The 25,724-nt window shown below is 38.5% G+C and overlaps 3 protein-coding genes and 1 pseudogene across 3 annotated transcripts; 3 read left to right on the forward strand and 1 right to left on the reverse strand.

Moving 5' to 3' along the window:
* The first annotated feature begins 745 nt into the window (after positions 1 to 745).
* LOC140934818 (DNA polymerase nu-like) lies at positions 746 to 11,049 on the forward strand. Its single transcript, XM_073384379.1, has 25 exons — positions 746 to 976; positions 1,833 to 1,975; positions 2,306 to 2,415; positions 2,644 to 2,759; positions 3,067 to 3,147; positions 3,230 to 3,290; positions 3,616 to 3,680; positions 3,798 to 3,833; positions 4,131 to 4,178; positions 4,325 to 4,417; positions 5,356 to 5,412; positions 5,749 to 5,802; positions 5,924 to 5,943; positions 6,078 to 6,123; positions 6,501 to 6,564; positions 7,026 to 7,103; positions 7,358 to 7,472; positions 7,942 to 8,024; positions 8,218 to 8,289; positions 8,587 to 8,646; positions 8,878 to 8,988; positions 9,301 to 9,379; positions 9,507 to 9,574; positions 10,667 to 10,728; positions 10,853 to 11,049. Exons 1-25 carry the CDS (start codon positions 851 to 853, stop codon positions 10,916 to 10,918), a joined length of 1,914 nt encoding a protein of 637 aa, XP_073240480.1. The 5' UTR covers positions 746 to 850; the 3' UTR covers positions 10,919 to 11,049.
* An 814-nt stretch (positions 11,050 to 11,863) lies between these two features.
* On the reverse strand, positions 11,864 to 12,814 carry LOC140934819 (tachykinin-like peptides receptor 99D). Its single transcript, XM_073384380.1, has one exon. It carries the CDS (start codon positions 12,812 to 12,814, stop codon positions 11,864 to 11,866), a length of 951 nt encoding a protein of 316 aa, XP_073240481.1.
* Positions 12,815 to 15,401: 2,587 nt separating this feature from the next.
* On the forward strand, positions 15,402 to 20,252 carry LOC140936032 (zinc metalloproteinase nas-6-like; annotated as a pseudogene).
* Positions 20,253 to 21,104: 852 nt separating this feature from the next.
* On the forward strand, positions 21,105 to 25,613 carry LOC140936033 (zinc metalloproteinase nas-15-like). The gene is made up of 7 exons (XM_073385610.1): positions 21,105 to 21,262; positions 21,759 to 21,914; positions 22,320 to 22,331; positions 22,672 to 22,785; positions 23,215 to 23,430; positions 23,846 to 23,971; positions 25,444 to 25,613. Exons 1-7 carry the CDS (start codon positions 21,124 to 21,126, stop codon positions 25,446 to 25,448), a joined length of 768 nt encoding a protein of 255 aa, XP_073241711.1. The 5' UTR covers positions 21,105 to 21,123; the 3' UTR covers positions 25,449 to 25,613.
* The last annotated feature ends 111 nt before the right edge of the window (positions 25,614 to 25,724 follow it).

The raw sequence follows: 25,724 nt of genomic DNA on the forward strand, positions 1-25,724 counted from the left end.
TTCATGTGTCAATGCTGCAGGCATCTTGGTACGGTTATAGCTAATGGATCTATTTGCCCTAGAAACCTGTTTCCCTCGTTTCAAGGTGCTTAACTTTATATTATATTATATATTAACCCTTCAGTTCCTTTTGTCTTATTTTGCACTGTGTATTGTGTTGGACGTGGCTGCATTGCAGTTTGTTGGTCGCTCAATATCGGTGTTTTTAACTTTTAACATTTTACTTTGCACTGTATATTTGTGTTGGACGTGGCTGCATTGCAGTTGTTGGTCGCTCAGTATTGGTGCTTTTTCTAACTATTTAACTATTAACCAATTTTATTTGTTTTTATGCCTACAACACTCTCATTTACACACACCCTCCCTCCCCACCTTACCCACTATTTAGTGGAGACTTGGGAACCCTTTCATTAGGGATTCCATACCACACCTGTAATGCCACAAAGGTTGCTAGTGAAACTACTGTTTTTTGTTTTTTTTTGTTTTTTTGTTTTTTTTTTCAAAGCTGAACCGGGCCTTAGTTTGTACTAGGGGTAAAAAGACATAATTCGCTTTGATCCACGTAAACGTCCTGAACATGTATGCATGTGTGTGTTTCTTTTTTGTAATTCAATTCATGATTCTTCTACTCACTGATTCTTTTATGTATCAGTCTTCAAATGTTTTACTTAAAATAGGCAGGTACACGGGGAAAGGGGAGCCAAAATGAAAACATGGACAGTATCTCTAATATTCTTTGTGGTAACAGATTGTTCTGTTTTCGGGTATCGTCTCCTTAGCACTAGAAAAAGGAAATCGTGACACTGAGACAGAGCATCAGAAAAAATCGTCCTCTGTTGAAACCTGCCCAATGAAACTCTATACCATGAACCAAAGTGAAAGAGAGGAATTTCAACACAACCTACAGTCTGCTCATGAGATCGCTTGCACCCTTGTTTATGAGGGTGGATGGTCACTGCTGAGACCTAAACCTCAGGTATACTAATAACTCTGTGCTTACTCACGGGTGTCTTACAAACCATGAGTAATTACACTTTCCCTTCTCTTAAGGGTTATCCAGTACCGGCAGATTCTACATAGTCTAGATGTAAAATAAATTCAACAATCATGAATTGGAGTAATCAAGATGACAAGAACAAACAGTGTTGCTGCTAAGGCCATATTCCATTCAGCGATCACTTACAGTCATTAATGATCGAAAGCCAAGTTAAGATGATGTGTGACAGAGGCAATGGGTGGGTAAAGGTCTCTAAAGATGGGGCGATCCAAAATGAAGGCCAGATCAATTTTGTGTTTGTTTTGAGCTGGACGTGACTGTTTAGAAACCTTCGTAACCGGCAATATCCCTCAAAATTCGCCGTTCGCAGTGACAAGAATGATAATACACGACATCAAGAGCCATTATGGCTCTTGACGACATTTCAGGCAAAAAAATGGTTTCTTTTGATCTTATGCAGGGATGGGTAAATATTCATCTCATTATATTATGATAATATAAACCCCTTCAATATATCCATACATTTCCTCGGACAGTCACTTGGTTTGTGTAAGCCCCTCTCCGCCTTACGCTGTTCAGCTGGCTCTTCAGCATCTCCCGTTGCTAAAATTCATGTTAATCAACTCTTGTAGAAAACAAAGAAACAATCAGGAGCTGTTGCACAGGAAAAGGTAAAATTTCAGAGATAATCATTTAAATTAGGTGGCACATAACATAAAAGCATTCGGAGTTTTTACAAACAATTAAATAAGCATCCCATGGGGTGGTGGTAAAGTTTGCGTACCTGATTTAGAAACGTAATTATGAGTGATATAGATCATGTTTCTTTTCTCAGATTACTGGGCTGGTTATTGCACTACCATGGTCTTTAAAAGCAGCCACAACAACTACTGATTCTGCGCAACACCGCAAAAGTCGTCTAACGGTCGTGGAGATACCACTAGATTCAAATGAGGAAGCGTTAGCAAAGTGGTGCAGGTAGATAGTTTGAAACAGAATGATGACAGGTTTAATATCCACATATAGGCTACCATTTAAACCATACGAAGATATTGTTACGTTTGTATAGGCTTTGCATGTCGGGGCTTTAATATTCTGCTTACCGACACAATTTACAGAGCAGTTTATAACATCGTTCTCTACTACTCAGGGCTGTCCATGTTTAGTCAGTATTTACTCGTAACTAGTCTCTCTCCCAAATACAGTGTATCGGCAGTCGTGATAAATATCGTAAGTTTATTGTTAGCTTTTTCTTGCACTTTGGTCACATATTTAAGGCAACCCTTTTTTCGATCTTGTCAATTTTAGGAAACTAGTGGATGATCTAATGGCATCTTCAACAACACGAAAAATCTGCTACGATGCGCAAAAGATAGCTCGACATTTAATAGAGACGCAAGATTACGATGTCAGAAAAGGTGATTTGACAAACTAAGAAGTTGACGATTACTTAAGTCATTTACTTCTCATACTATCATAGCCAAAGGAAGAAAAGCTAAAATCAACTCTTCAAACTATGGCGAGATCGCTCGGGGACCGAATGCTACTGCCAGTTCATATATATAGCTGTCTATGTAACTTGCATTTCTACATTAGCTTTTTTTCTGTCAACAATATAATGATAACTTTAATCCCATTGTTTTAAGTTTGTCTTCATTGGCGACTTCTTGATACAAAACTGGCTGCTTGGTTACTCAATCCGGATCATCCTCCTCAGTCCTTTGCTGAAGCACTCACATTTGTTCAACTCCATTCTCCAGAGGTACATGCTCATGTAAGCCACAATTCAAGAAGCTAATAAAAACATTGAATAAACCTTGTGATAAGGTGCAAAGCTTTTAGAAAAACATAACTCTGGATATGAAAAATCACTTATAACATTCCATGGATGGTAATCATTTAGAACTCTCATAAAGTTTTTCTCCCACCCAAATCAGTGTGCAGGTTTCACTATTTTTCCCTCTTTTCAGGTCTAATTACTTGTATTACACCCATACATATTTTCTAAAGCTACGTTACAGGTTTAATGAAAAGCGACGATAAACATTCATACGTTTTTTCTTTCACAGGGTGCACATGAGGATAATATGATTTGCGAGGACATTGCAATGCTTGGTCCTCTTATGTTGAAACAATTTAACAAGCTTAAGGTAAAAATTAGGGAATAAACTACGTGCGCAAATTATACAAACAAGCGGAAATTTTTTAAGCACGACTTATTTGTTCTTGTAGATGCTGTCGCTTTGGGACTTGTTTATCAATGTCGAGAGTCCGCTTTGCTCGATGCTAGCAGGTACGTAATGGTTGGTTAATTATCAGTTCATGTACAGCCTTCTGTTGTGCCAATCAGAGTGACATTGGGGGCTTCGAGGAGATTAGCCTGTTTAAGATAGCGGAGAGTTGCATGAAATGGAGAGCGGAGGAAAAAAAGCGCCGTGCCTACTAACGCCTGGAACAGTCTAACTGGAGATCGTTTGAAATGTCAATCGAGTTAATTTCCTTTATAATACTTGCAACGGCTGAGGGTTTTTTTCCTTGAACAAGAGCTCTCTTACTCAAGAGGGTTTCTCAACTAGTATTTATGCGTTCAACTGAATTTTACTCCTCTATGATTCAAGTTATGGAGATTCAAGGAATTAGCGTCGATTCGCAAGTCTTAATTGATGCGAGCAACACCCTTAAGGTAAATGACTTTTTTTCCACCTTTAATAGAACAATTCGTTATTATGAATCTCAATTATTTTAAGAACTTTTGAAGTTGATCGCGCGAAAGTTTTTTTTTTTTCCTTTTTTTTTTCAGATAAAAATACAAAAGGTCGAAGGAGAGGCCCATAAGGTAAGGTAAAAGTGTGGTAAATTAAACTAACAAAGTTTTATTTTCTAACGTATCGTAAAATGGCGTGCTCCACGCTGTAAATAGGTACTCCCTCTACACTAAGAAAATCTCTTTAAACCGAGAGAGTAAAAAAGCGGGATAGAATGAAAGAGAATAAGTTGAAGGTCGAAAGAGCTTCTGCCTGCCAACAAATTATCTCAACTAAACTACTGTCATCTTTTTTATAAATTTAACTATCATAGTTTCAGAATGGGAATGTGATGTCAGTGAAAATGAATTCAAATGTTCTATTGGCAGGCTGCAGGACATCCTTTTCTCATTAACAGTCCACAGCAATTAAGAGAGGTAAATCAAATCTGAATTCGTTCTTATTATTATTACGAATTTCGTATATTTATATATACTTAACGCCTATTTAACTTCATCTAATTTTCAGTCAGTTATAAAGAATATGTACTAAATCTTTGCATTTTTCTCTTGTTGTTACTCAGGTGCTGTTTGAAGAGTTGAAACTTGACCAACAGTGCAAGAAAAAGTTGGCAAGGACATCAATTAAGAATCAGAAGTCTACCTCAGAAGCTGTAGTATGTAAATTACACTGAGTAAACTCCACTAAAATTCCTATGTGTTCTTCTTAGCTTAAATACACCAACCAGTTTAACTCTGCTTTCAACCTTTCGCTACGTCGATCTATACAACTCAGCTCACCTGGTCGAACAGAAAAATAAAGGAAACATAAAGTTTGGCCGCTCTATCAATCATACCTATAACATACAAACATCACACACATACATACTTTTAGTAACAAGAGCATTTTCCTGTCCGAAAGATTCTTTTGTTTGGGTTTAAATAGACAGAAACAGTCTTCGTGATATGCTCATTGTGATAGAGGCTTCCATTGAGCTGAATGCCTAAGTCTTTAACAACTGGCACGACTGATATTTCTTTGTCAAGGAATGTTGTTCTGAATGATGGCAGTCTCTGCGGGACTTGTGACACTTCAACTGCCAGAACTTTGGTTTATATTCTAATCACACTGAAACGATTATAAAATATTTTGTAGCTAATCTAAATAGTCGTAAAACACAGAATAGGAGCGGGCATCTCGTTTATTGATGAAGCGAGCGTAAAGCGTTACAAAAAACAGCATTACAGTTTTACAAACTCAGAGAAAATTACAACAGTAAATAAAATAAAAAAACTAGGGTTGAAAGAGATGCCTCGAATGGCTCTTGCATAGCTTAACAAACCTTAAATATTGTACTAGCCCCTTGAGACACCATACAAGCACTCCTTAAATACTTCAGTAGTATTATGCAACCTAATATACATACTCTTGTGAAACTAACAAAACGTTACAAAATATATTTTATCCGGGTTAATCAAAAGGGAATTTTTACGGTACCAAGAATTCACAAGTTTTATAGGCTGCTTAAATTTATCTTATCTTGCAAGTAAAACCGCCTTCCAACTCATTTTTAGTCGTTAAGCATTTTATCTATTTCTTTTCTAATCTTAACAGTTGCTTCACTTACAAGATCTTCACCCTTTGCCAAGACTTGTCCTACAATACAGACATGTGTGTATGAGTTCTTCTTACTAGACCTTACTAAATTAACCAATACGTAAATATATTTCAAAAACTCCCAGTCCTATGAGAATATGTCAGCGATCATTGACCATTCGAAAAAAAAATCTGCACCAAGCTTGTCTGTGATCAGGCTATCTTGCATGATGCTGGCAACTAACGAGTCTCATACTCGAGCTTACGACAACGCTCAGTGTAAGATCTCAAATTGGCCTTTTTTTAAGAAAACTTTACAGTTCATTCGAACGTGTTTGGCAAAGCACTGTTAACCATTTATCGTCATTTATATGTTTTTTTTTTGTTTGCATTTTTGTGTTTTATCAACAGTTGGTGAAATTAAAGTCAACATATTTCGACGGAATTCTTTCTCATGTCAGTAAGGTAACTATATAACTACCTTCACTAGCTAACATCAGTTTAATACCTGAACCTGTGCCCCGGTACTGCATTGTTTTTTCGTGATCGTTTCCTAAATGTTTATCATTGTTTGTTTTTATCTCAGAGCGTTCTCTTTACTAGCTGGTAAGTGAGGCCGTTTGTGAATTTCAATTTATTGCTTGCCACCTAGTGTACAGCTTTTAAAAAAGGTTCCAGGCATGCAACAAACAAAACAATGCAACAAAGTCTGTTCTGAAATGACACAATTTTAATTGCAGGGACCAAACAGCTGCTGCCACAGGACGACTTACCTCAGCTAATCCGGTACGTGGTGCTTCATTGCTATCCCTTTAACCCGGTCCCTAGGGCTTTATGCCCTGGACCAGTTTGACCCTCCTCACCTCCCTATATAAAATGAAAATCTCGTCCAAGTGCTTAGAGGTGTATTAAAGCCCGGTGTCTGTCTTTGAATCATAGTGACTTGAAATAAGCCCCTCCCATCCCATTATATTCACTCGCCATTGATTTAGCAGGAATATAATCCGCCCCCATTAAAGGCCGGAAGGAACTGAAAGTTCTCCAGACGCAAATACAGTTTTTACCGTACCCATTCACTTTCGATTACAATACTCTCGATTACAATACTATAAAGAGGATTTTGATGTGATCATTTTTTTCTCTTTTCGGAAAATAAAAAACAGAATCTCCAGGCTATACCAAAACAAGTGATCGAAGTTACTGGAATAAAGAAACAACTCATTGTAGGCAAGTTACAAATTTTAATAAAAATACACTTAATTTAAGAAGAGTAGGGCGAAAAAGTTACATAAACTAGTAAACTTCGGGTCAATAACAAAAACAAGGCGCCATAAATAGGTATGAAGTACAAGTAAAAAGTGTTAATCGAACAACTTAACAACGAGGAAAATGCTATCTTTTTTACTACTTTACTGAGGCTTTGATTTGGCAATCTCGTACTTTTGTTAATGTTAATATTAATAGTGTTATAAGCATAAGTGAACGTTTGGTGGCAAACGACGACATGCCGTAAGGGACCATTATATAAATGTACTATAAAAATAATATTGCAATAAGCATCCATATGATTTTTGGGTACAGGTTAATGTTACGTCCACGAATCGAAATGGTTAAAGTTTAGCAATCGGTATGTACTGCCTAAGAGCCGGAAAAGGAGTTCACAATGCCAAATTGTTTTTATATTCAAGGAAAACCAGAAGAAGTGATAACCATTAATCCTCGAGCAGCTTACAGGAGTCGTCTGGGTTGGTTTTTACTTGCGGCAGGTATTTCCTATGAATGTATCTTAGTTGTCTGGTTATGCTTCTTGTAGTTACATAACTAGAACTAGCTCTGAAACAATGAAAACCGTTCATCTGAACATATGATTCGTTTTCTTTGCCTGACGTAATGAGAAGCACCTAGCCAGAAATCGGGCCCATAAAACAAATGCAGTATCGATTTTCCTTTACTACTCTACACTTATTGGAAGCCTTTGCATGCGTTTAAATACGGCTCTAACTCTTTTTGCTCTCCATAGATTTTCAGTCCATCGAGCTTCGTTTGCTGTCTCATGTGTCCGAAGATCCATCTCTTTTACATATATTCAACGACAAGGACAATGCAGATGTATTTACAACCCTTACTTCACAATGGTAATTGTGAAAGTGAAGAATGATCATCGCAGTAAATTTTCCAATTTAAGTAATTGGAAAGAAGAAGCCTGAAAAAATCAGGGCTTCAACGGGATTCGAACCCGTGACCTCCGCGTTACCGGTGCGTTGCTCTACCAACTGAGCTTTCAACGGGTTCGAATCCCGTTGAAGCCCTGATTTTTTCAGCTGCTCAGCCCCTAACCTTTTAATTAGATGTGGAATGTTTCTCTTAAAGCTTCTTGAAAGCTATATTTACTGTTAGTCGCTTTCAAAATATATTGCAGCATTTGACTAAAGCTCTTAGAAGGAGATTTCACTAGTAGTGGTTACGTGCACTCCATAAAGGGCATTCCGAGAGTTTGGTCATTTATAAGATTTATTCCACTCGATTTATTTCACGGAGTCTACAAGCATAATACATTATCGTCCTCTTTTAAGATGTATCTGGCAGTTTTTTCGTGCATTTTAGGTTGGGAAAAAGTTGTGATGATGTCCAGTTTCAAGAAAGAGAAAGAACCAAACGAATTGTTTATTCTGTAATCTACGGTGTCGGTAAGGAAGATAATTCAGTTTTCAACTGAGATCTATATAGTTTACTGAAGCTGCGCTTTCCGTGCACTTCCGCTAGCTTCTGCTGGAGTTTTTTCTTTTATATATGCTGTTTGATTTTAGTTGGAAAGTACATCTTATTATCAGTAAAACAAAGTGCGTCATAATAGCATTTGCATGTTCGTCTGATTAACAGGAAGTGAAAAACTTGGTCAAACTCTTAAAGTGACTTCAGATGAAGCAAAGGGATTCATGGACAGTTTTTTAGGTATACCAACAATCGAAATAAATGAATGACAGTCTTCAGTTCGTTAGATTCTTAATAAGGTACCCTGGGCAGATAAAGGAATTGGCAGTGTGGACTGCGGCCACCCCTCTTTTTAGTGAAATTTTGTATTTACTATTATTTTCAAAGAATTTGCATTAAAAATAAATAACATCTACATAGCTGGCAATTGTCCCTGCCATTCCCTTCTGAATTTACTGGATCCGCCCCTGGGTACTTCACTCGTACCTTTTATTATTATGCGTCAATCACCTATTATTATGCGTCAATCCATTTCAGGGCGATTTCCCCGAATAAAAGAATTTACACGTCGCAGTATTGATGGTTGCCGGAAGAACGGTGAGTGTAAAGCCCCTGATTATAGAATCTTAATACTGAAAGCACTGAAACTGTCAATAGCCGCCTTAGTGACCCCCATAGTGGCAAACGGAATTCACTTCTAGCGCGCTAATTATATCTATTGGTGCTCGAATGAAAGCCCAGTATGTGTGCACACATTCTTCATTTGTACGTGAGAGAGATATGATACTTTTCCCGAACGCTTATCAACTTTAAGTGTTCTTTTTACAGGATACGTCACAACTATTTTTAACAGAAGAAGATGGCTGCCACATATTAACTCTGTTGATTTTGCCCAGCGATCACAGGCTGAACGACAGGCTGTCAACTTCATTGTTCAGGGTTGGTAAAATACTTCAGAAACAAATTTTTGTTTCGTCAAACCTCGAGTATTGATGGAGCTTGTTAAAAGTTATTCCCAGCGAAAATATTTTTCAAGTGACTCTACGGAAGATACTGGTGAAAAAATTCAATATGCAGAAAAGGTGTTTACCAGACCCTTTCATTTTAAAACGGTTTCATTCAGAACGAATAAACAAGAGAACTAATATTGTACCTTCACTTCCTTCCTTCCCTCCTTCCCTCTTTGCTTCATTCCTTCCTTTTTTCTTTCCTTCCTAAAATATCACTAAAATATCAACCTTAAATTCCAAGGGTCGGCAGCAGACATATGTAAAGCAGCCATGATCCAGGTCATATCCTCTATAAGCGCGGATGCCTCTGTTCACGCCAGGTAAAGTCTCAATAATTTGTGACATCGAGAGTGACACGGCCAGTTATGCTGCATTTCAAGTAAATTTTTGATTGCGCAGCAGATTTGACAAGGTGACAATGTAAGCGATATTCTTATTTCCTGACAGGCTGCTTCTACAGATACACGATGAACTCTTATTAGAGGTTCCTGAAGATGAAATCAACACAGTGACAGGTACAGTGAATGGTGCTTTTAGAACTCGAAGAGATCTAGGATTGTACATAGTGTTAATTTCATTGGTCGAATTCATATTAAAGACAGAAAACCGTCTTGGACGGGAAATTCGTCTATAGACGAAAAAATCCGGTTAAAGACGAGTCGAGCCTCCGGTCTCAAATTTATCCGTCTATATTTCCCTCTAAACCGACGGGACCATAAGAGGGGAAATTCGTCTTTGACGGAAGATCGTCTTAAATTCAAATTAGACGTGAAAGTCAAGACGACGGTTTTGCACTTGCACCCAAGGAAAAGACTGGAACTAGAAACACAAACTTAAAGCAAGGGGCACAAATACACCAACCCATGGCCTGGCCAGTACCTCACGCATGCGCACAGCCATGTCACCCGGGCACTGGCAGCCATGGACAGCTGTTTCGTCCTTATTGGCGCTCATCAGCATGGAATGAAGTCAGCAACTGTTTCTGGGTAAAAAATGGCGCCCAAGGAGAAGGTCACAAGAAGCAGACGAGAGAAACATCAAAGTCTGGATGAAAAGAGGAACGAACACATGCGCTCATGGGCGGATTTAGGGGGCGGCCAGGTAGACCGCGGCCACTTCTTTTTCTGTAAAAATTTGTATTATTTTTAAAGAATTATAATAAAATAAATAGTATTTACATAGCTGGCAAGTGTCCCCGCCGCCCTTTCTCAATTTTCTGGATCCGCCCTTTGTAATTAATTTACCCTGATGTTCTTTGTAATACTGACAGTCTAGATCGCTTTCGGCTGTATCAGCTGTAAAACCATGCCTTGCAAAAGTAGGTTCATATCAGTCGGTATTTTCTCCTTCGGAATTCCGTCTGTGACGAGTTTCCCGTCTTCTAAAATGAATTCGGCCAAAGTTCAAATGATTATCCAAAAACACATAAATTTTTTCCGGGAGTTTACTTTCTTCGTAGTTGTATTAATTCCGATGACTTTTTTCGTCCTGGCTGAGATCGGCTGTACAAATGACTTTGCATTTAGAAACGAACGTTCACCAAATTACTCATGTGAACTGATGGTTAGATCTTTTTTAAAACTTGACATTCGTTTCTGTGATTTTAGCAAGCGTGAAATCAATCATGGAGTCCACTGAGAAATTATGTGGTGGAAAAGTCAAGCTAAAGGTAACACGTCGTAGTTTATCTTACCGAATGTATTACTAAAATAATTCATAATAATGTAATATCATCATTTTGCATGGCCAACATCTATTAAAACTACTTGTTGGTTGGTTGATTATCCCCGTAGGTACCACTGCCAGTATCGATCAGTATTGGGAAAACATGGGGCCACATGGATTCCTTCTCTGGCTGACACTGATCTTTCCACTCATACACAGTGAGATCAAACAGGCTTGCCTAATGAACAGTGCCAAAGTATAATGTTCAACATTTCCGGGGACAACGGAAAATGCTTCTCAATCTAGTTGTTCTTGTTCCTGTTTGTTTGCTTTTTCAGCAAAAGCCATTTTTTATTTCAGCAGCAAATCAGAGTTAATTTGCGGCGGGTGGATTGACTGCTATATTACAAGAGGGGATTTTCGAGCTCACGTTTCGAGCGTAAGCATGCCTTACGATATAACTAAAGGCACTGCACTACTGTAACATCTCCAATATGTTTTTCTTGAGTAATCAGGCTTTAAAAAGTAGTCTTTTTAAGGCCCTATAATGTCGCTCTATTTCTTATTTAAGTTAACACTATTGATTTCGATGGTAACACAAGGATGATTTAATTTGAGGTTATTTTATTTGCCACTTGATACAGTTGCTGATTACATAGAACAAGAACAATCTTGCCATAACAATTATTACAGTTAAGTTTGTTTGAAATTCAATTTTTACGCCCATCGAGTATTTTTTTGTACAAAATGCATTAATACTTTCTATTGGAAGGCTGGACGTTGTTCACTTAATATCCTCATCTAATTAAATGTGCTAAATTTTTGGATAAATAATTTTATAGTCGTTTATAATGCATGTTCCAAATAATCATTAAGTGGAAGTAAAAGATTTCCATTTGCTTGTTTTCCACTACCACGTAAGTGTCCGCTGTTAAATGAGAGAATTTTGTTGATAAAATTACTGAGATACTAACATGGCCAACTTCGAGCAACACAAAACAGCTCAACCGGCGATTGCAGAAGTGATTCATGGCTTTTCTTGAAATATTTTTTCTCTCTGCACAAACGGAAAAAAATCTTAAAAATCGGGTCAGATTCAGTTTTGAATTAGCGTTCTACATGTTCACGGCATGCAGAGTTTAGCAGTAGGTAATTTCAAAACGTCCCACTTTACATTTATCAGTTGAAGATAGATGATCTGGAAGTTCCTCCTTTTTAAAACAGCAAACACATATCCATTCCTTCAAGTGCAATACAATTTCCCTGTAAGCTTTGCGATAATTGGAGCTTCGGAATGCATAGATAATCGGATTGACCGCTGCACTGCAGTACAACAAATAAGTACAAATATAAAGTAGTTTGGGCATTTTACGAGGAATGACAAATTCAACGATTACAAATGGTATGTAACACACAAAGAAACCAGTAACTTGGATTAGAAGAAGTTTGACAATCCTGCGTTTGGATTTAAGGTCATTCAACGGATCTACGTCTTCTCTACAAACGGTTTTACTGAAATACAGCTCTTTGATGATTCTAAAATAACAGAATGTGATAATACAAGTAGCCAGCGTAGTGAAGAGAATTACAAGCAGACCATATGCTTTTTTATCCAAAACGTATACGCACTGTTGTCCGTCATATTCCGCGTAAATTATCGTCGGCGTATTTAACAGTATACTAAACAACCACAAACCAGCGACAACTCTTTTTACATCGCCTTTCGTTAATCTCATCTGTGTATCCATTGGTTTGAGTAAAGCAAAGTATCTTTCCAGAGCTAGAATTGCCATCGTAGACGCTGAAACAAGAATGGATACCCCGCTTAGGTTGTTCATGGAGATAAATTTGCACATGAAATCTGCTACCTTTCCCAGATGATGGGGGAGTAAAGTAGCCACAACGAAAGGAATGCTCCATGTTGCAGTCCACAGACCAGCAACGGCGAGGTTAGCCAGTAGAAAATTTGTAGTGGTGTGCATAAACCGATTCCTTACTACTACCAATAGCACAAGGAAGTTTCCCAAGAAGGCTGCTACAATGAGAATACTGTAAAGCAATGCGTTTATTACAGAATTTAAAGCTTCCATACCTGTCTAGGAAAAAACAGTGGAAAAGTCCTTTTCCAAGCGAGCTCTTTTGTGACGGAGTCCCTGTGAATAAAGCCGATGCTATGGCAGAGTTATTAGAAACAGTGTGTTTTCAGCTGTAGGATTTCTTTACACTGTCCTTCCCAGAAATTTATTTAAGAAATAAAATTGAGATCAATTCCACCAATAGAGAGATAAGATTGGTGTTTAAAGAAAACGGCAAGCGTCAATTTCAGATTAACAGTCTTTTCAAATTAGGAAATTAGCACATTAAAAAATGTTCAAAATCTTAATTCTATCGGATAAAACTGACATACAACTATCAAAGATTTACTGTATATTTATAATTTTGTGTTGACCGAATGAAAAGTAAACGAAAAGTAAAGAGAAACCTTGGCCATGTGACACTGGACAAGTTTTATGGAAATATGATTCTGAATCTGTCTATTATAAACCAAATTTAATGATAATTAGCTCTGTCGATTGTTTATAATCTTTGCGTTTGGTGGACATATTGTGTTGATTATTACAAACTTACTTTGCATGGACCTAAGCGTTTTCATTTGTTAAAGTTTATAATGCAAATGAGCCTATCAGAGGAGACAAAATCTCTTCCTGCCTTAACAATGTTTGCCTACCATTCCTTAGCTCAAAATATAACGATTGTTTTAAGTAACGATCTCAAGTGATCTTAAGCTAACGATCTAACTTGGTAATTTTTTCTGGTCAGTTGTCATGGTCCCCGAAAAGGGGTGACACTTCATGCGCCTGTATACACAAGAGGATCCTCTTTCAAGTTTAAGAACCGCTGAGTACGAAAACCTATCATAAAGTCAGTTTTCCAGCCGTCTAGGTTAACTCGAAACTGTTCTAGTGACTAATTTAAGTAGCCTAATGTATCGTGGAAATGTGTTTTCAAAGATGACCAAACGTTTAATATAATATCGCCACTGTTGTGTGCAGAGTAGGTTTGTACCTCCTAGGGTAGGCAACAACTAGTTTTGTGAATGCTTTTAGTTAGTAACTTAAGTTCTTGAACAGAGATTTAACCTGTAAGTCCATTAAATATTTAGTTGTCAAGCTATACATGAAGAGAAGAGGAGGCTTTTTCCTTGAGAGCTATACATGAAGAGAAGAGGAGGCTTTTTCCTTGAGGGACCAAACTGACATATAAACCGGATTATCCCGAGCGGGAAAGATTGGGCACATCTTGCCCGCTCAGCTACTGCTAGGGTATTCATTCAATCAGTCAGAGCACAGGATTCTCTTCAACTTGCGCCCTCGCGGTTCAGCTATACAAAAATATATAATTTAAATTATGAACAATTTAACTAAAATAAACACGATATCGAAACTTGGTAACCAGTGAGGTCTTTTCAGCGTTCAATGGTGTGATGGATGTAAACACGCTGCTATTGGCTAACACAGCTAAGATAACAGAGATAAACCTTGCAAGAAATTCGATGGACCTAACCTTTGCGAAACAAATAGGTATTTAAGCAGTGATCACTGAACACACATAAGAAGTAATATGAGCACAATCTTTCAGCTGATCTCAGAACAGCTGATCTTACAGCGAAGGTAACTATAGCCGATACTCTTGGCTTGTTTTTACGGTCTAGCGCTTTTAGATTGTTTCAAGTCAGATACGCCTCATAGTTTCTCTTTTTCCCGCATGGATCCTCAGGTGAAGAGTTCAATTTCTGCCAAGTTTTAAAATCAGATACAAAGAAAACCAGGGTGTAAGGATTTTGGAGTTTCATTTGTTTTCCACTGTCAATGTTCCTGTTCATCAAATTTTATGGTGATTTCGAAGATCTCAACAGAACCCAACATTATTAAGGTTCCTGCGGCCCAAATCTGACATTGCATTTTGTGTAGTCACCTCATGTCATTAGAGAGATTAAGATTCACGTTCACGCCAAACGGCAAACGTCACATTCAAGTTGAGAATTTCTCAGAATAGAAAATAAGCAGATAAAAACAGTCCAGAACAATTCTTATGTATAAAACTGGCGTGAAACTACTTATTTTTTAGTTGAAGTAATAAAAAGTTAACGACAATAGAGAGAAAAACTTGGTCACGTGGTACAAATTCACCTTTGCCGTTTGGCGTAAGCGTGAATCGTAATCTCTCTATTGTAAAAAGAGTTTGTTTTCTGTGATAAAGCATTCAGAATGAAACAAGTGCAGAGAAATATTTTACTTCATAGCAAATGGTAGAAAGAACCTTGTACTTAGCCTGCGCCGCGAGCATTGTTTTCGTACCATCCTGAGTCAGTATCAGGCTGGCATTCCCTAGAGGTAGATTGCTCCAGGCTTTCAGATAGTGGAGTGCGGCGCGAAGTCAGAGAGAGCGGGAAAAGATAAAGTAGAAAGAGGGAGAGAGGAGGGAACTTTCCTTCGCTCTCACACCCTACCCCACCCCTTCTCCGATAATTTCCTGCCCACTTTTCTTTGCGCTGTCCTCATTACTTATACTCCTGGAACAGGCTATCTTTAGGGATTATGTCAGAATCAATTCCTCTTTTAGTGAGCTTATTTTAAGAGTTACTTCACAAAAGGAACAATCCACAGTCTTTATGATTTGTCAAAGTTACTACCAAGACAAGAACATACAATCCGATTGACAAGCATTTGAACAGCTGCTTCAAAGTGTATCCTTGAGGGAAAAAAGGAAAATAAAATTCATCAATGTTTACGGAATATTTTTGAAAAGTAGCGAGAGCATTATATTTCCATTATAACATTCGTGCAGATGTGTTAACATACTGTCGAGCACAATTCTGAAAGTCCGTCATAAAGGAAACCGCCCGGCTCAACAGTTACTCCACAAGTTCCTTCCTTGTCGGTTCAACTAGGTCATGATGAAGACCGGGCTCATCTTTTTTGCAGTGATTTGTTCTGCCTATGGTAAGTATAAATGCAACTACTCGACGTACGAAGCAATGCTACACTATGTCAAATAGCTCTTTGAAGAATGCAACATCTTGATCGTGACTTCTAAGTCACCCAGCTCTTCAGCTAGACGCCATCAAGCAATAGGCTCCTGACTCTATCAAATCTAATTATTTTCATTTTTACTGTCCAACGATGACAAGAAGTGAAAGAAAAACAGAATAGGGCTTTAAAATTATTGATGAATCAATAGAAACCGATTAAAAGTAAGGTATTGTTAAATGAGAGGTGATTTTTCCCGAACCTTGATCTAGTTCTGAAACATTTCAACGGAAAATAAAATGTATCATCAAAAACCTTCTCCATAGCTAACTGACTATTTCTACCTAATACTTTTTTTATTCAACCTTTAGGTAACTTGAAGTCTCCTCGTCCACCAGGCTTCACTACACCTTTCACAGAGAATTTCAAATCACGTTCATCTTTGCAGGCTGGAGGTACAGTAACAATCAACTTCAAGGTTTAAAAGTTTCTTTGATATAAATGAAAAAATGTTTGTTTGGACATTAAAGTAGTTACTTGATGCATGGGTATCGTGCTTTGAGTCGTATTCGATTGGAGAACTTGACGCTTGAACTGCTATTTCCTGAGGGCTACTATATATTAGTATATTAAAATCCAACTAGTTGGTCAAAAATATCTAGACAACACAACTTCAGTTAGTTAAAGCTAGACTTTAATCCTTTTTTGCCCGCCAAGAAGCCGGCGCTTTTCGCTACTAGTGGGCTATGACATATAGGCTAGTAGTAGCTCAACCAATCAGAACGCAGCATTGATAATAGACCAATAGTACGATTCGGCCTTCGGCCTCATAGGCTATTGACTCACAGCCCATTCGGGCTCGAGGAATAATATTGTTAATTAACCAATAGTGATATGAGAAGAAAGTAGTTGTTTCTAGCCAGACTGTGCGGGATTGTAGTAGCTGCAGGGAAAAAAGGAGGACTCGGGATCGGTAACTTTGCCCACGTGTTACTGGAAAAGCAAGGGAAAAGCACTCGCCTCCAAACGTCTCTTTTCGTACCTCACAGCAGGACGACGCCGCACGACGCCATATATGGTTTCGCAGTTGCTTGCTGGTCCAAAAACTCCCATCGTAATATCCAAAACAGCCACTTCTATTATATGTTACTACTTAATTATTGTTTTAATTTTAATAATCATCTAGAAATCAGAAATTACCGAATAATGAAGCAAAAAAGGATGAATATATACGATTTTTTTGCTTTTAGACGTAGTTGAAGGTGATATTATGCTGGACAACAGGAACGCAGCTCTTTACAGAGGAGAAAGAAACGCCATGAAGAATGTTAACCTATGGCCTAAGGGGGGTAGTACCTTACATTCTGGATTCAAGTGTTGGTGAGTACTAACACTATTAAGATAAGGCTTCGCAAATTGGGGCGTTTGATAGGAAGCAAGAACACTAGAAAAAAATTTTAAAAATGGTTTGAAAAATACAGTAGGGGACTGAAAAACTTGTTTAACAGTCCCCGCCCTTAGTTCACTTCCCACTTTGTTCAGTTCAGCCTTATGTCTACCCCGTTTTCTCACTTTCTAATTTCTCGAATCATCTTTGCTTTCACAATCAAAATCAAAGCTGTCGACTACGCAAAGAATATAAACTCAGAGACTTATAGAAGTCAGTCCGTCGAGGCCGTCGAAGGAAACTTGAACATGCGAGAGAGGAAAATGTCAGGGAGACTGAGGCGAAATAAGAGACTACTTGCGGTTAACTTGCAGTCTAACGGAAAGGTCCCTCGTCAAAAAAACTACGTCTCGCACGCCCGTTAACTTAAATACATTTGAATGTAAAATTCCTGTTACGGTGCCAAATGTTACAAATTATGCGACTTAATTGAATGAAAAGATCACTGCAAAAGCGTGAAAGAGTAGATTAATTTTCCGGGGGTGGAGGTTAATAGGTAGCTTTTCTTCATTACGGTTACTCAATAGCAAATAACAAAATTATTACAAATTAGAACTGGGATTTTTGTGGTTATTTCAACTTTACAGTCAGAAAATCGGGCAAAGTATATAGACAGGCGCTCATTTTTTGATCACGTGATGGAGTTTTTATCTGAAAAAGATGGCTGAAGAATGCTCTATTTGTCATATCAGTAGAATGTGAAGTGCTCGTAATGCAAGGCCGGCATTTGACTCTCAATCGTACTCCATGCAATAATTATACTGATTTTGGGGTGCAGATGATCATTTGGCATCCCAGATCGCTGAAGGAATCAAGGAGTATCACAAGTACACGTGCCTGCGGTTTGTAAAGAGGACAACTGAAAAAGATTACATCAGAGTAATGAAGCCAGCGTCAGGGTGAGTGCAGTAAGAATACCTAATATTACCCAGTATCTCAAAAGAATGCTGCAGTGCAAAAGAACTTAAACCCTGCGATGAAGGACTTTTTATAGGAAATTTAGACCCCAAGGTTCTAGCCAGTGATGGCTATAGCCTGTGCCAGGCTCTCAGATAGTGGGGACGTCGCGAAATAAGCCAAGCGAAAATAAGACGCGCATGATAAAGACAAGGGCTGCGTGTTTGTCGCATCACTTTTTACTGTATGACTCCCTAACTATCTTGGAGCCTGGAACAGGCTAGTAAGGCTATACTTTTGCTACTCATGGAACTAAGATTTAGGTGAATTAAGTAGTGAAGTTTCAACTCCTAATTTTTACCATTAGGTTTCCTGACCTACATAAACACGACACATTATTTGTATTGTAATTTTCAGGTGTAACTCAATGGTGGGTGCTGTTGGTGGAGAGCAAATTCTGAACATGGGCGATGGATGTCAGTACGTGGGTCTTGTTCTTCATGAATTTGGACATGCGATCGGCTACTATCACGAACACAACAGACCAGACCGTGACGATACAGTAGAAATCATGTGGGACAACATCGTGTACGGTGAGCTAGGAAATAAATCAACTTGTTATTTTACTTTATCTCGGCATCCGTGGTTGGAATAAAGTCTTAGGTTGCAAGTCAGCCTTATATATTTCGCTACCAAAAACACAGAAAGGTGAACGACGTTTTTGCAAAAGACAAGACAAGTGTTCTTATATAGTCGAAATCTGCGAACATTTTTTAAGCTGACCTCAGACCTTTTCTGATATTCAGTACTGAAATGAAGGTAATTTGGTAGTTTTTGGTAATTCAAATTTTTCTTTCTCATCGCAGTCATCGTCACTTAAGTTTTGCAGTGCATATTTCCCATCATATCATAAATTTTCAGAACTGGTATGACTGTAAGAAATTTTGGAATGCTCATTCGAATCTCGGTTCTCGGAGGCTCAGCGATATTCAACCCGGCCATTTCTTTGGCTTTATGTATATAATCCTTTTTTTTTTTGTAAGCCAAAGGTTTAGTTCGAAGGAAGTTGAAATGTTCCACTTTCAAATATTTAGAGCAACCCCTAGTAATGGTACTGACTGTTAGCTCAATTGACGGAACTTTTGTCTTTTCATTGATAATAGGTTTTAAGGACGCTTTTTACAAATACACTTGGGATGAAGCTGATGTCCAGGGCTTTAAGTATGACTTGACCTCTATTATGCACTACGAGAACTCAGCCTTCACCAATGGCTATTGTCGCCCGACCATGTTAGTGAAGAATGACTATTCTTATGAGGTGACACCCGTTTATTTGCGGAAATTCAGCCCTCAAGACATTCAGAAAATCAATAAGCTTTATAACTGTCAGACTACCCAGCTACCTCCAACGGGTAAGCTAAGATCTTTTGACTTGCAACAACGTTTACAGTATAATGTTCATTGTTTAGTATCTCAGTATACGAACCTGATACTTAGCTTGGTAACTGGTTACTTTCCGACTTTAAGTCTTTTACAACATTTTATTGTTGGTTGTTTTCGTATATTTTAACTGTCTAAATGTATTCTATTTTATCCATTCTTTTAGTCTTACCTGGCAGCGGAAATCCCGATCCATCTCGTAAGTTTGTATCTCTCATGCAATCAAATTTCTCCTAAGTTTTATCTTGGTGCAAATATACTCACGGTGACGGTGAGGAAAAAGCAAGCTATAACTATAACTAGTTCATTCTGAGTGACGACATTCGGCGTTATTGTTATCATTATTTTTCCTCTGTCGAATGTCATATCGAGTGCGACTACTCCTTTCCCTTCGAAAGCTTTTTTTCTGCTGGAAAACTGAATCAATCAAAAATAACCTCAGGAGCATAGTATATGTAATGACCTTCCACTATAACAATCTTCTCATTTTTTCCCGTTACTACAGAATGCAAATGCGAGGATAAATACAATGACTGCCAGAGTTGGGCCAACTCAGGCGAATGTGGCTTAAACCTCAACTGGATGTCTACCAACTGCCCCAAGAGTTGTAGAACGTGTGGTGGTATGCCATTATTATATTTAACTGGCCTTTGATAACTGTATGTAAAAACGGAAGATCAAGCCTATTCTCCAATTTATTTTCTAGAATATCACTTTACATTACTTATTTTATCAAAATGTACATCGAGATGAGAGGTTTTTCTGGTTGTAAGGAACCTTGACACAACAGATTAAAATGAAATTCACATTCATATCGTCCATTAAAGAGGAAAAGAGTTCATCTTAAACTGCTTTCCAACGAGCCGTTGAATCAATCCGTTCAACCAATCAACTCTGGCTGCTATCAGACATATGTCTTCCAATTAATATTGATTTAGGCCAGGTTCAGACGCCGTACTGTACACCTGAGCTGAGTCGAATTCCAATTTCAGAGCTGACTCAAATTAATTTAGGCCGGTTTGGTTTAGCTCATGGGAAGTTCGGCGTCTAAATCTACGCCTCCACAGCCGTTATTCCTGGCTGGGCCAGGTGTGAATAACGGCCGAGGTGATCCAAATCCAATTAGCCGAATTTGAATTGATTCAGACGTTGTACCTCACACGAACTTAATAAATTACCAAAGTGCGTGAACCTCCAGTCCCACTTAGTCCTTTGATTTATTTTGATTGACACCATTTTCTTTCTATTGCCTTGCAGAGCCACCTTCAGGTGGGTGAGTTCAGTGTTTTTATGACGAAATAACTGTTGCCCCTTATTAGCTTATCTCAAGTAACTGTGCCATGCACATGTCATGCACTAAAGTCTGAGCCTAGATAGACAGTTAACTTTAAACCATGATAAAACTAAATTTTAAGCAAAATTTTCCCGTGTACTAATATTTTAATTGAGGATTGCCCAGTCTTTATTCAAAGACCCGAGTTTGGCGTCAAAATCTTAACAAAAAACCTGTAGAACTTTATAATGTACCAGGAAAAGTTTCTCCACCAGAAGGCTACACGAAAATGCCAAGGTGCTTAGAGGTGATATGTTTTTTCATTTGCTGGAGTTAGACTGTGCAGATTTATATCCTGTGGCGTGTGAGAGCTGGGGCCAAGGTGGAGAGTGTCAAAAGAACCCTCTGTGGATGAAAGAACATTGCAAAAGGACATGCTACCAATGCCCAGGTAAACAGCAGTAACCTATTTCATTATTTATGATACATCATCCTCTTTTTTGTCATTCTCCAGGGATATTAACCTAATCTGCCATTAAATTTAGAACTTTTCAGACTTTTTAAGTTTACAAAGATGATAAGGGGGCTGTTGGTAGTTTTCTAGGGATATCCCGTTTCCCTTGGGAGGTCAAATCTATCGCACAGGACAAAATGATCGTTATTTTACTGAGACAAAAGTCGTCCAAAATAGTTATTCTTACAAATAATATCAAAAGTAACATTGAAGCTAAGCAGAGCAAGCAATTTGAATAGCATTGACCTGAAGTACAAGGTGCATCTTACATTAAGTTCTTTGTCATGATCTATAATTATTCTTTTTCTCTATTCCTGTGAGTGGCGATTGACATACTGTATGCTTATGATATAATAAATTGAGCAAGCACGTCTACTGGGATTCTAAATCACACGAACTCAGACCTAACAGCCATCTTTTTATCATCTTCAAGGCCAATCGACACCACCACCGTATACAGGACCTACTACAGAACCTGTTTGTCAAGATAACCACGCTAGTTGCCCGAACTGGGCCAGCTCTGGTGAATGTGGTCTCAATCTTGAATGGATGTCTGTTAACTGTGCAAAGAGCTGCAGGACTTGTGGTGGTAAAATGATTATCTCATGATTCTTCATAAATGCTCGTTTAAGTTACATCAAATATTTTGTTGAAACAAGAGGCATTGGTAAAGCTTGTGGCCTCTGTTACTCTTTATAGAACAAGAGACTACGGGCTAGAGAGTAAAAAAGTATTTGAACGGAATACAATGCATATTTTACGAATATGCATGGATTCGTTTCTCCTAAGTCCCCGAACTTTTGGAGCTTGATCTGTAGGCCTTCTTTTATTTGTTCAATTGTTTTATGACTGAATGATAATTTTTGTTAAGGAAAAAACTTGAGCGTTTCAAACTGAGTCCATTTTTTTCTTCTTTACATAATATTTTTATACGCACTGTGATTTTGATTTCTGCTTCACCATCTACTTAGATGCTTGCTTTGTTTTCTTGCAGAGCCCCCGTCAGGTGAGTGTTTTTTTTATTTCTCTATGTAACAGTATAGCCTGCGAGAAAATCCGTTTTTTCGGCTCCAGGTACTAGTTTCACCCGGAGGAAGAGAAGCGACGACCGGAAATACGTCTGCGGTTCGCAGGCTAGTAACAGTTAAAATAACTTCTGTATTGCCGCAGTCAAGGTTGTTTTAAGAATAAGTAGTGCAGCGTTCTGCAGAACCAGGTTTGGCCAAAAAAAGGACTCGAGGAAACATAAGCTAAACAAAGGTGGTTACCAAGCAATGAAGTAGTTGACATTACAGAACTATTACTATCTTACGGAGTGTGTGTTGCACCTATTTTTCCTTTGGTAGACTGCAAAGATTTATACCCCGTAGCATGTGAAACATGGGGCCAGTCCGGTGAGTGTGACAAGAACCCAGGCTGGATGAACACCAATTGCGAGAAAACATGCAAACAGTGCACAGGTTAGCAGTTTTAGATTAAAGTAATCAAATTTTTGCATAAGCCAGCAGCAAACAGTATTATTTTTTTTCTTTTATAGTATTAGTATTAATGAGATAATTATACAATACTTAGTGAGTTTGTCTGTATGCACGTGACGGATTTTCCCCATTGCATGAAAGTCTTCTTTCTTGGCCTGGTTCCCAGTCTCTACACGGATAGGAAGAGGCAACGCCCTGAATTTGAGATTGGATTTTCTTGTAGGTCAGCTAAACCACCAACTTGTTTCTAACGACCTGTTTGCAGCTCCCCGAAACTTAAATGTTTTAGCGCCGCAATTTAAAATCTGGTCGAATTTCTTCATAGTCCGATTTCCTCAACAGCACCCGGGTCTAGCTTCATAATTCAAAGCTGTAGTTAAACTTTTGTCGGTATTTTTGACTATTTTCAAGGTGGAGCAACTAAGCCACCCGTTCCTGGTAGCACAGAGGCACCTACTCCTCGTCCTCCAACTCAGCCGCCACAACCTACCACTCAGCCAACTGGAGATTGTAAAGATGTGTATCCTAAGTATTGCCCTGAATATAGGAACAACGGCTGGTGTCATGATGCTAATTATCAAGATTACATGAAAGAAGTCTGTTTTAAGACTTGCGGATATTGCGGTGGTTAGTATTTCAGTGTACAGTCCCCTCGGCTTTCGCTCGCCTCGCTCGATTTCCTCGCTCGCGCTTTCCTCGCTCGCGTGACCATCCCAAGGGACTGCTCGCAGTCTACCAGCATGATTCATTGTTTGTTTGTTCTTTGCAAGTTTTATCTTCTTGGGGGTAAATAAAACGACGACGCAAATCTTGAAAGGGCCATTTTAAGTCGAGCTTTTGGTATATACCCATAGTCCTTCTTTGAGAGGTCGAGTTCCTTTGTCTGGACCGTGTATATTATAACGAATCAAAGAAAAAATGCGGCGCGTGACGCTGCTCAGCTCTTGAACATTTCCTTGTCCCCATTTCTAATTCAAATAGATAAGCGACATAGCAGATTGTAAACAGCATTTATTTTATTTACTTCTGGTCTTTTGGTTAGGAGGAGGAAACTGTTTAGATGTATACCCTCAGTACTGCCCCGGTTACAAAAAAAGTGGCATGTGCACAGACCCCAACTACCTTGATTACGTTAAAGAGGTCTGCAAGTACACCTGCGGCTTCTGCAGTAAGTCATTTGTTTGTTATTCGGCCACGATTTCAGTCTCATCAGCTTTTAAAAAAGAAGCCAATAGTAGTCAATCACTCCTAAAATCAATGCCAGTTTATTGGTACTAAAGGGTTTAGCGATTAGTAGATGTTTCGAACAGTTATTATAATGTAAAGCTATTTCGAGAAAGGTTGTCGCAAAAAATGTGCACGCGACAATCACGAAAGGTAATATGGGATATGGTCAATACACTGTTCCTGACCTACTGAGCTGTTGAACCTACTTTTGTTGCTTTCCTTTAGCACTCACAAACATACTTCCAAGGCCTCTCGTGAACTCAAAACCACCCACAATACCTTTCGGGATTGTCGCGTGCACTTTTTCCGACAACCTTTTTTCGAAATAGCTGTATAGATTTAGCCAAGGCCAAAACCGAATCTCTCGAGGGATGTTTTAAGAAATGTCTGTCTCAAGTAATTCAGCTTTTGCCGTAAGCAGAAAGTAAACTGAATTCCACCTTTGAAAAATCGACCTAAGCCCGCAATCAATTGAAAACCAAAAACAGGTCAGCCGAAATCTTTAAAAATATACCACCTCCATGAGTTGTAGACCTAAGCCCGCGATACAGTCATGCGACACTGGTGAGCGGATACCCGTTTTTGACAGCTGGCAATTGACCATAACATGGATGTCCAATACCAAGTTAAACACACACATATAGTACGCCTTGGACTCCTAGCCAGTATTAAAGTGTGCCATTTCACATCCGCTAACATGAAAGGGTGGACGTACGTACGGACGATCATTTCTTGGGGGCATAGATAACAAAATTTTCTTACTCATAGCACTCGGCTATAAAGTCCCTCAAATAGTAGTTAAAAAGCTAGCCCAAAATACATTTAGTACTGGTAGCTTTGAACAGAGTGCAAGGGCAAATCACGAGCCATAAAAGCCAGACTATATTAATAAACGGTGAACAAAAGGTTCTGAACAGTTCAATATCCTACACTGAGTTTGAGTAGCTTAACGTCATGCGCCGGTCGCGCCGGGTAAACAATTGTCCAGTAGGTGGAATAACAAATTTTAGAATCTAACTAACGGTATAAGTACAACAGGCTCCAGTTGTTCAAAAGGTGGATAGCGCTTATCCAGCGGATGACGCAATTGGTTTCCCTTTTATTTATCAGGTGTTGTTCACTATAGAATACTGCACTAACACCAGAGCTTTCACTCGGTTGACTTGGGACCAAAAGCTCTTAAGCGATTGAATTTGGCAAGGAAGGTACCCACAGTGACTCATTACACGGACACAGATAATATTTAGACTATCATTTTACCATTTTAGATTTCATTTGTGGTATAGACGGCCTCCACAACCTTTTAGCTTTGACGGTCACCGTGTTTAAATAAAAGTTGTTATTGTTATTGTTGTAGTATGAACATTAACGATTTGGTTTTACATTCGGGAATGTATTGTTCTTCCCCTATAGGCTGAATTTCTTTGGTAAGAAGTTAACAGAAACACGATGGAAGGAAAACGAGTCCAGCATGCTACGGCAACTAAAGGAGACATTACTGTCAAGGGACCAACATTAGAATGTAGTTGTTTAGTTCTGGATAGAATTTAAACTGCCAATAAAGAAATTTTCTTCTTGTGCAATGCTCTTTCTCCAAACCCTCTGGGATCTTCATGCGTTGGGAACTCGTAAAGTACTCTTAACTTAATTTCATAAAGACCCAGTCATAGATCACTTACCTGAAAAGGTTGTTC

Source organism: Porites lutea, chromosome 4 (assembly GCF_958299795.1).
Source record: "Porites lutea chromosome 4, jaPorLute2.1, whole genome shotgun sequence".
Taxonomy (NCBI): Eukaryota; Metazoa; Cnidaria; class Anthozoa; order Scleractinia; family Poritidae; genus Porites; species Porites lutea.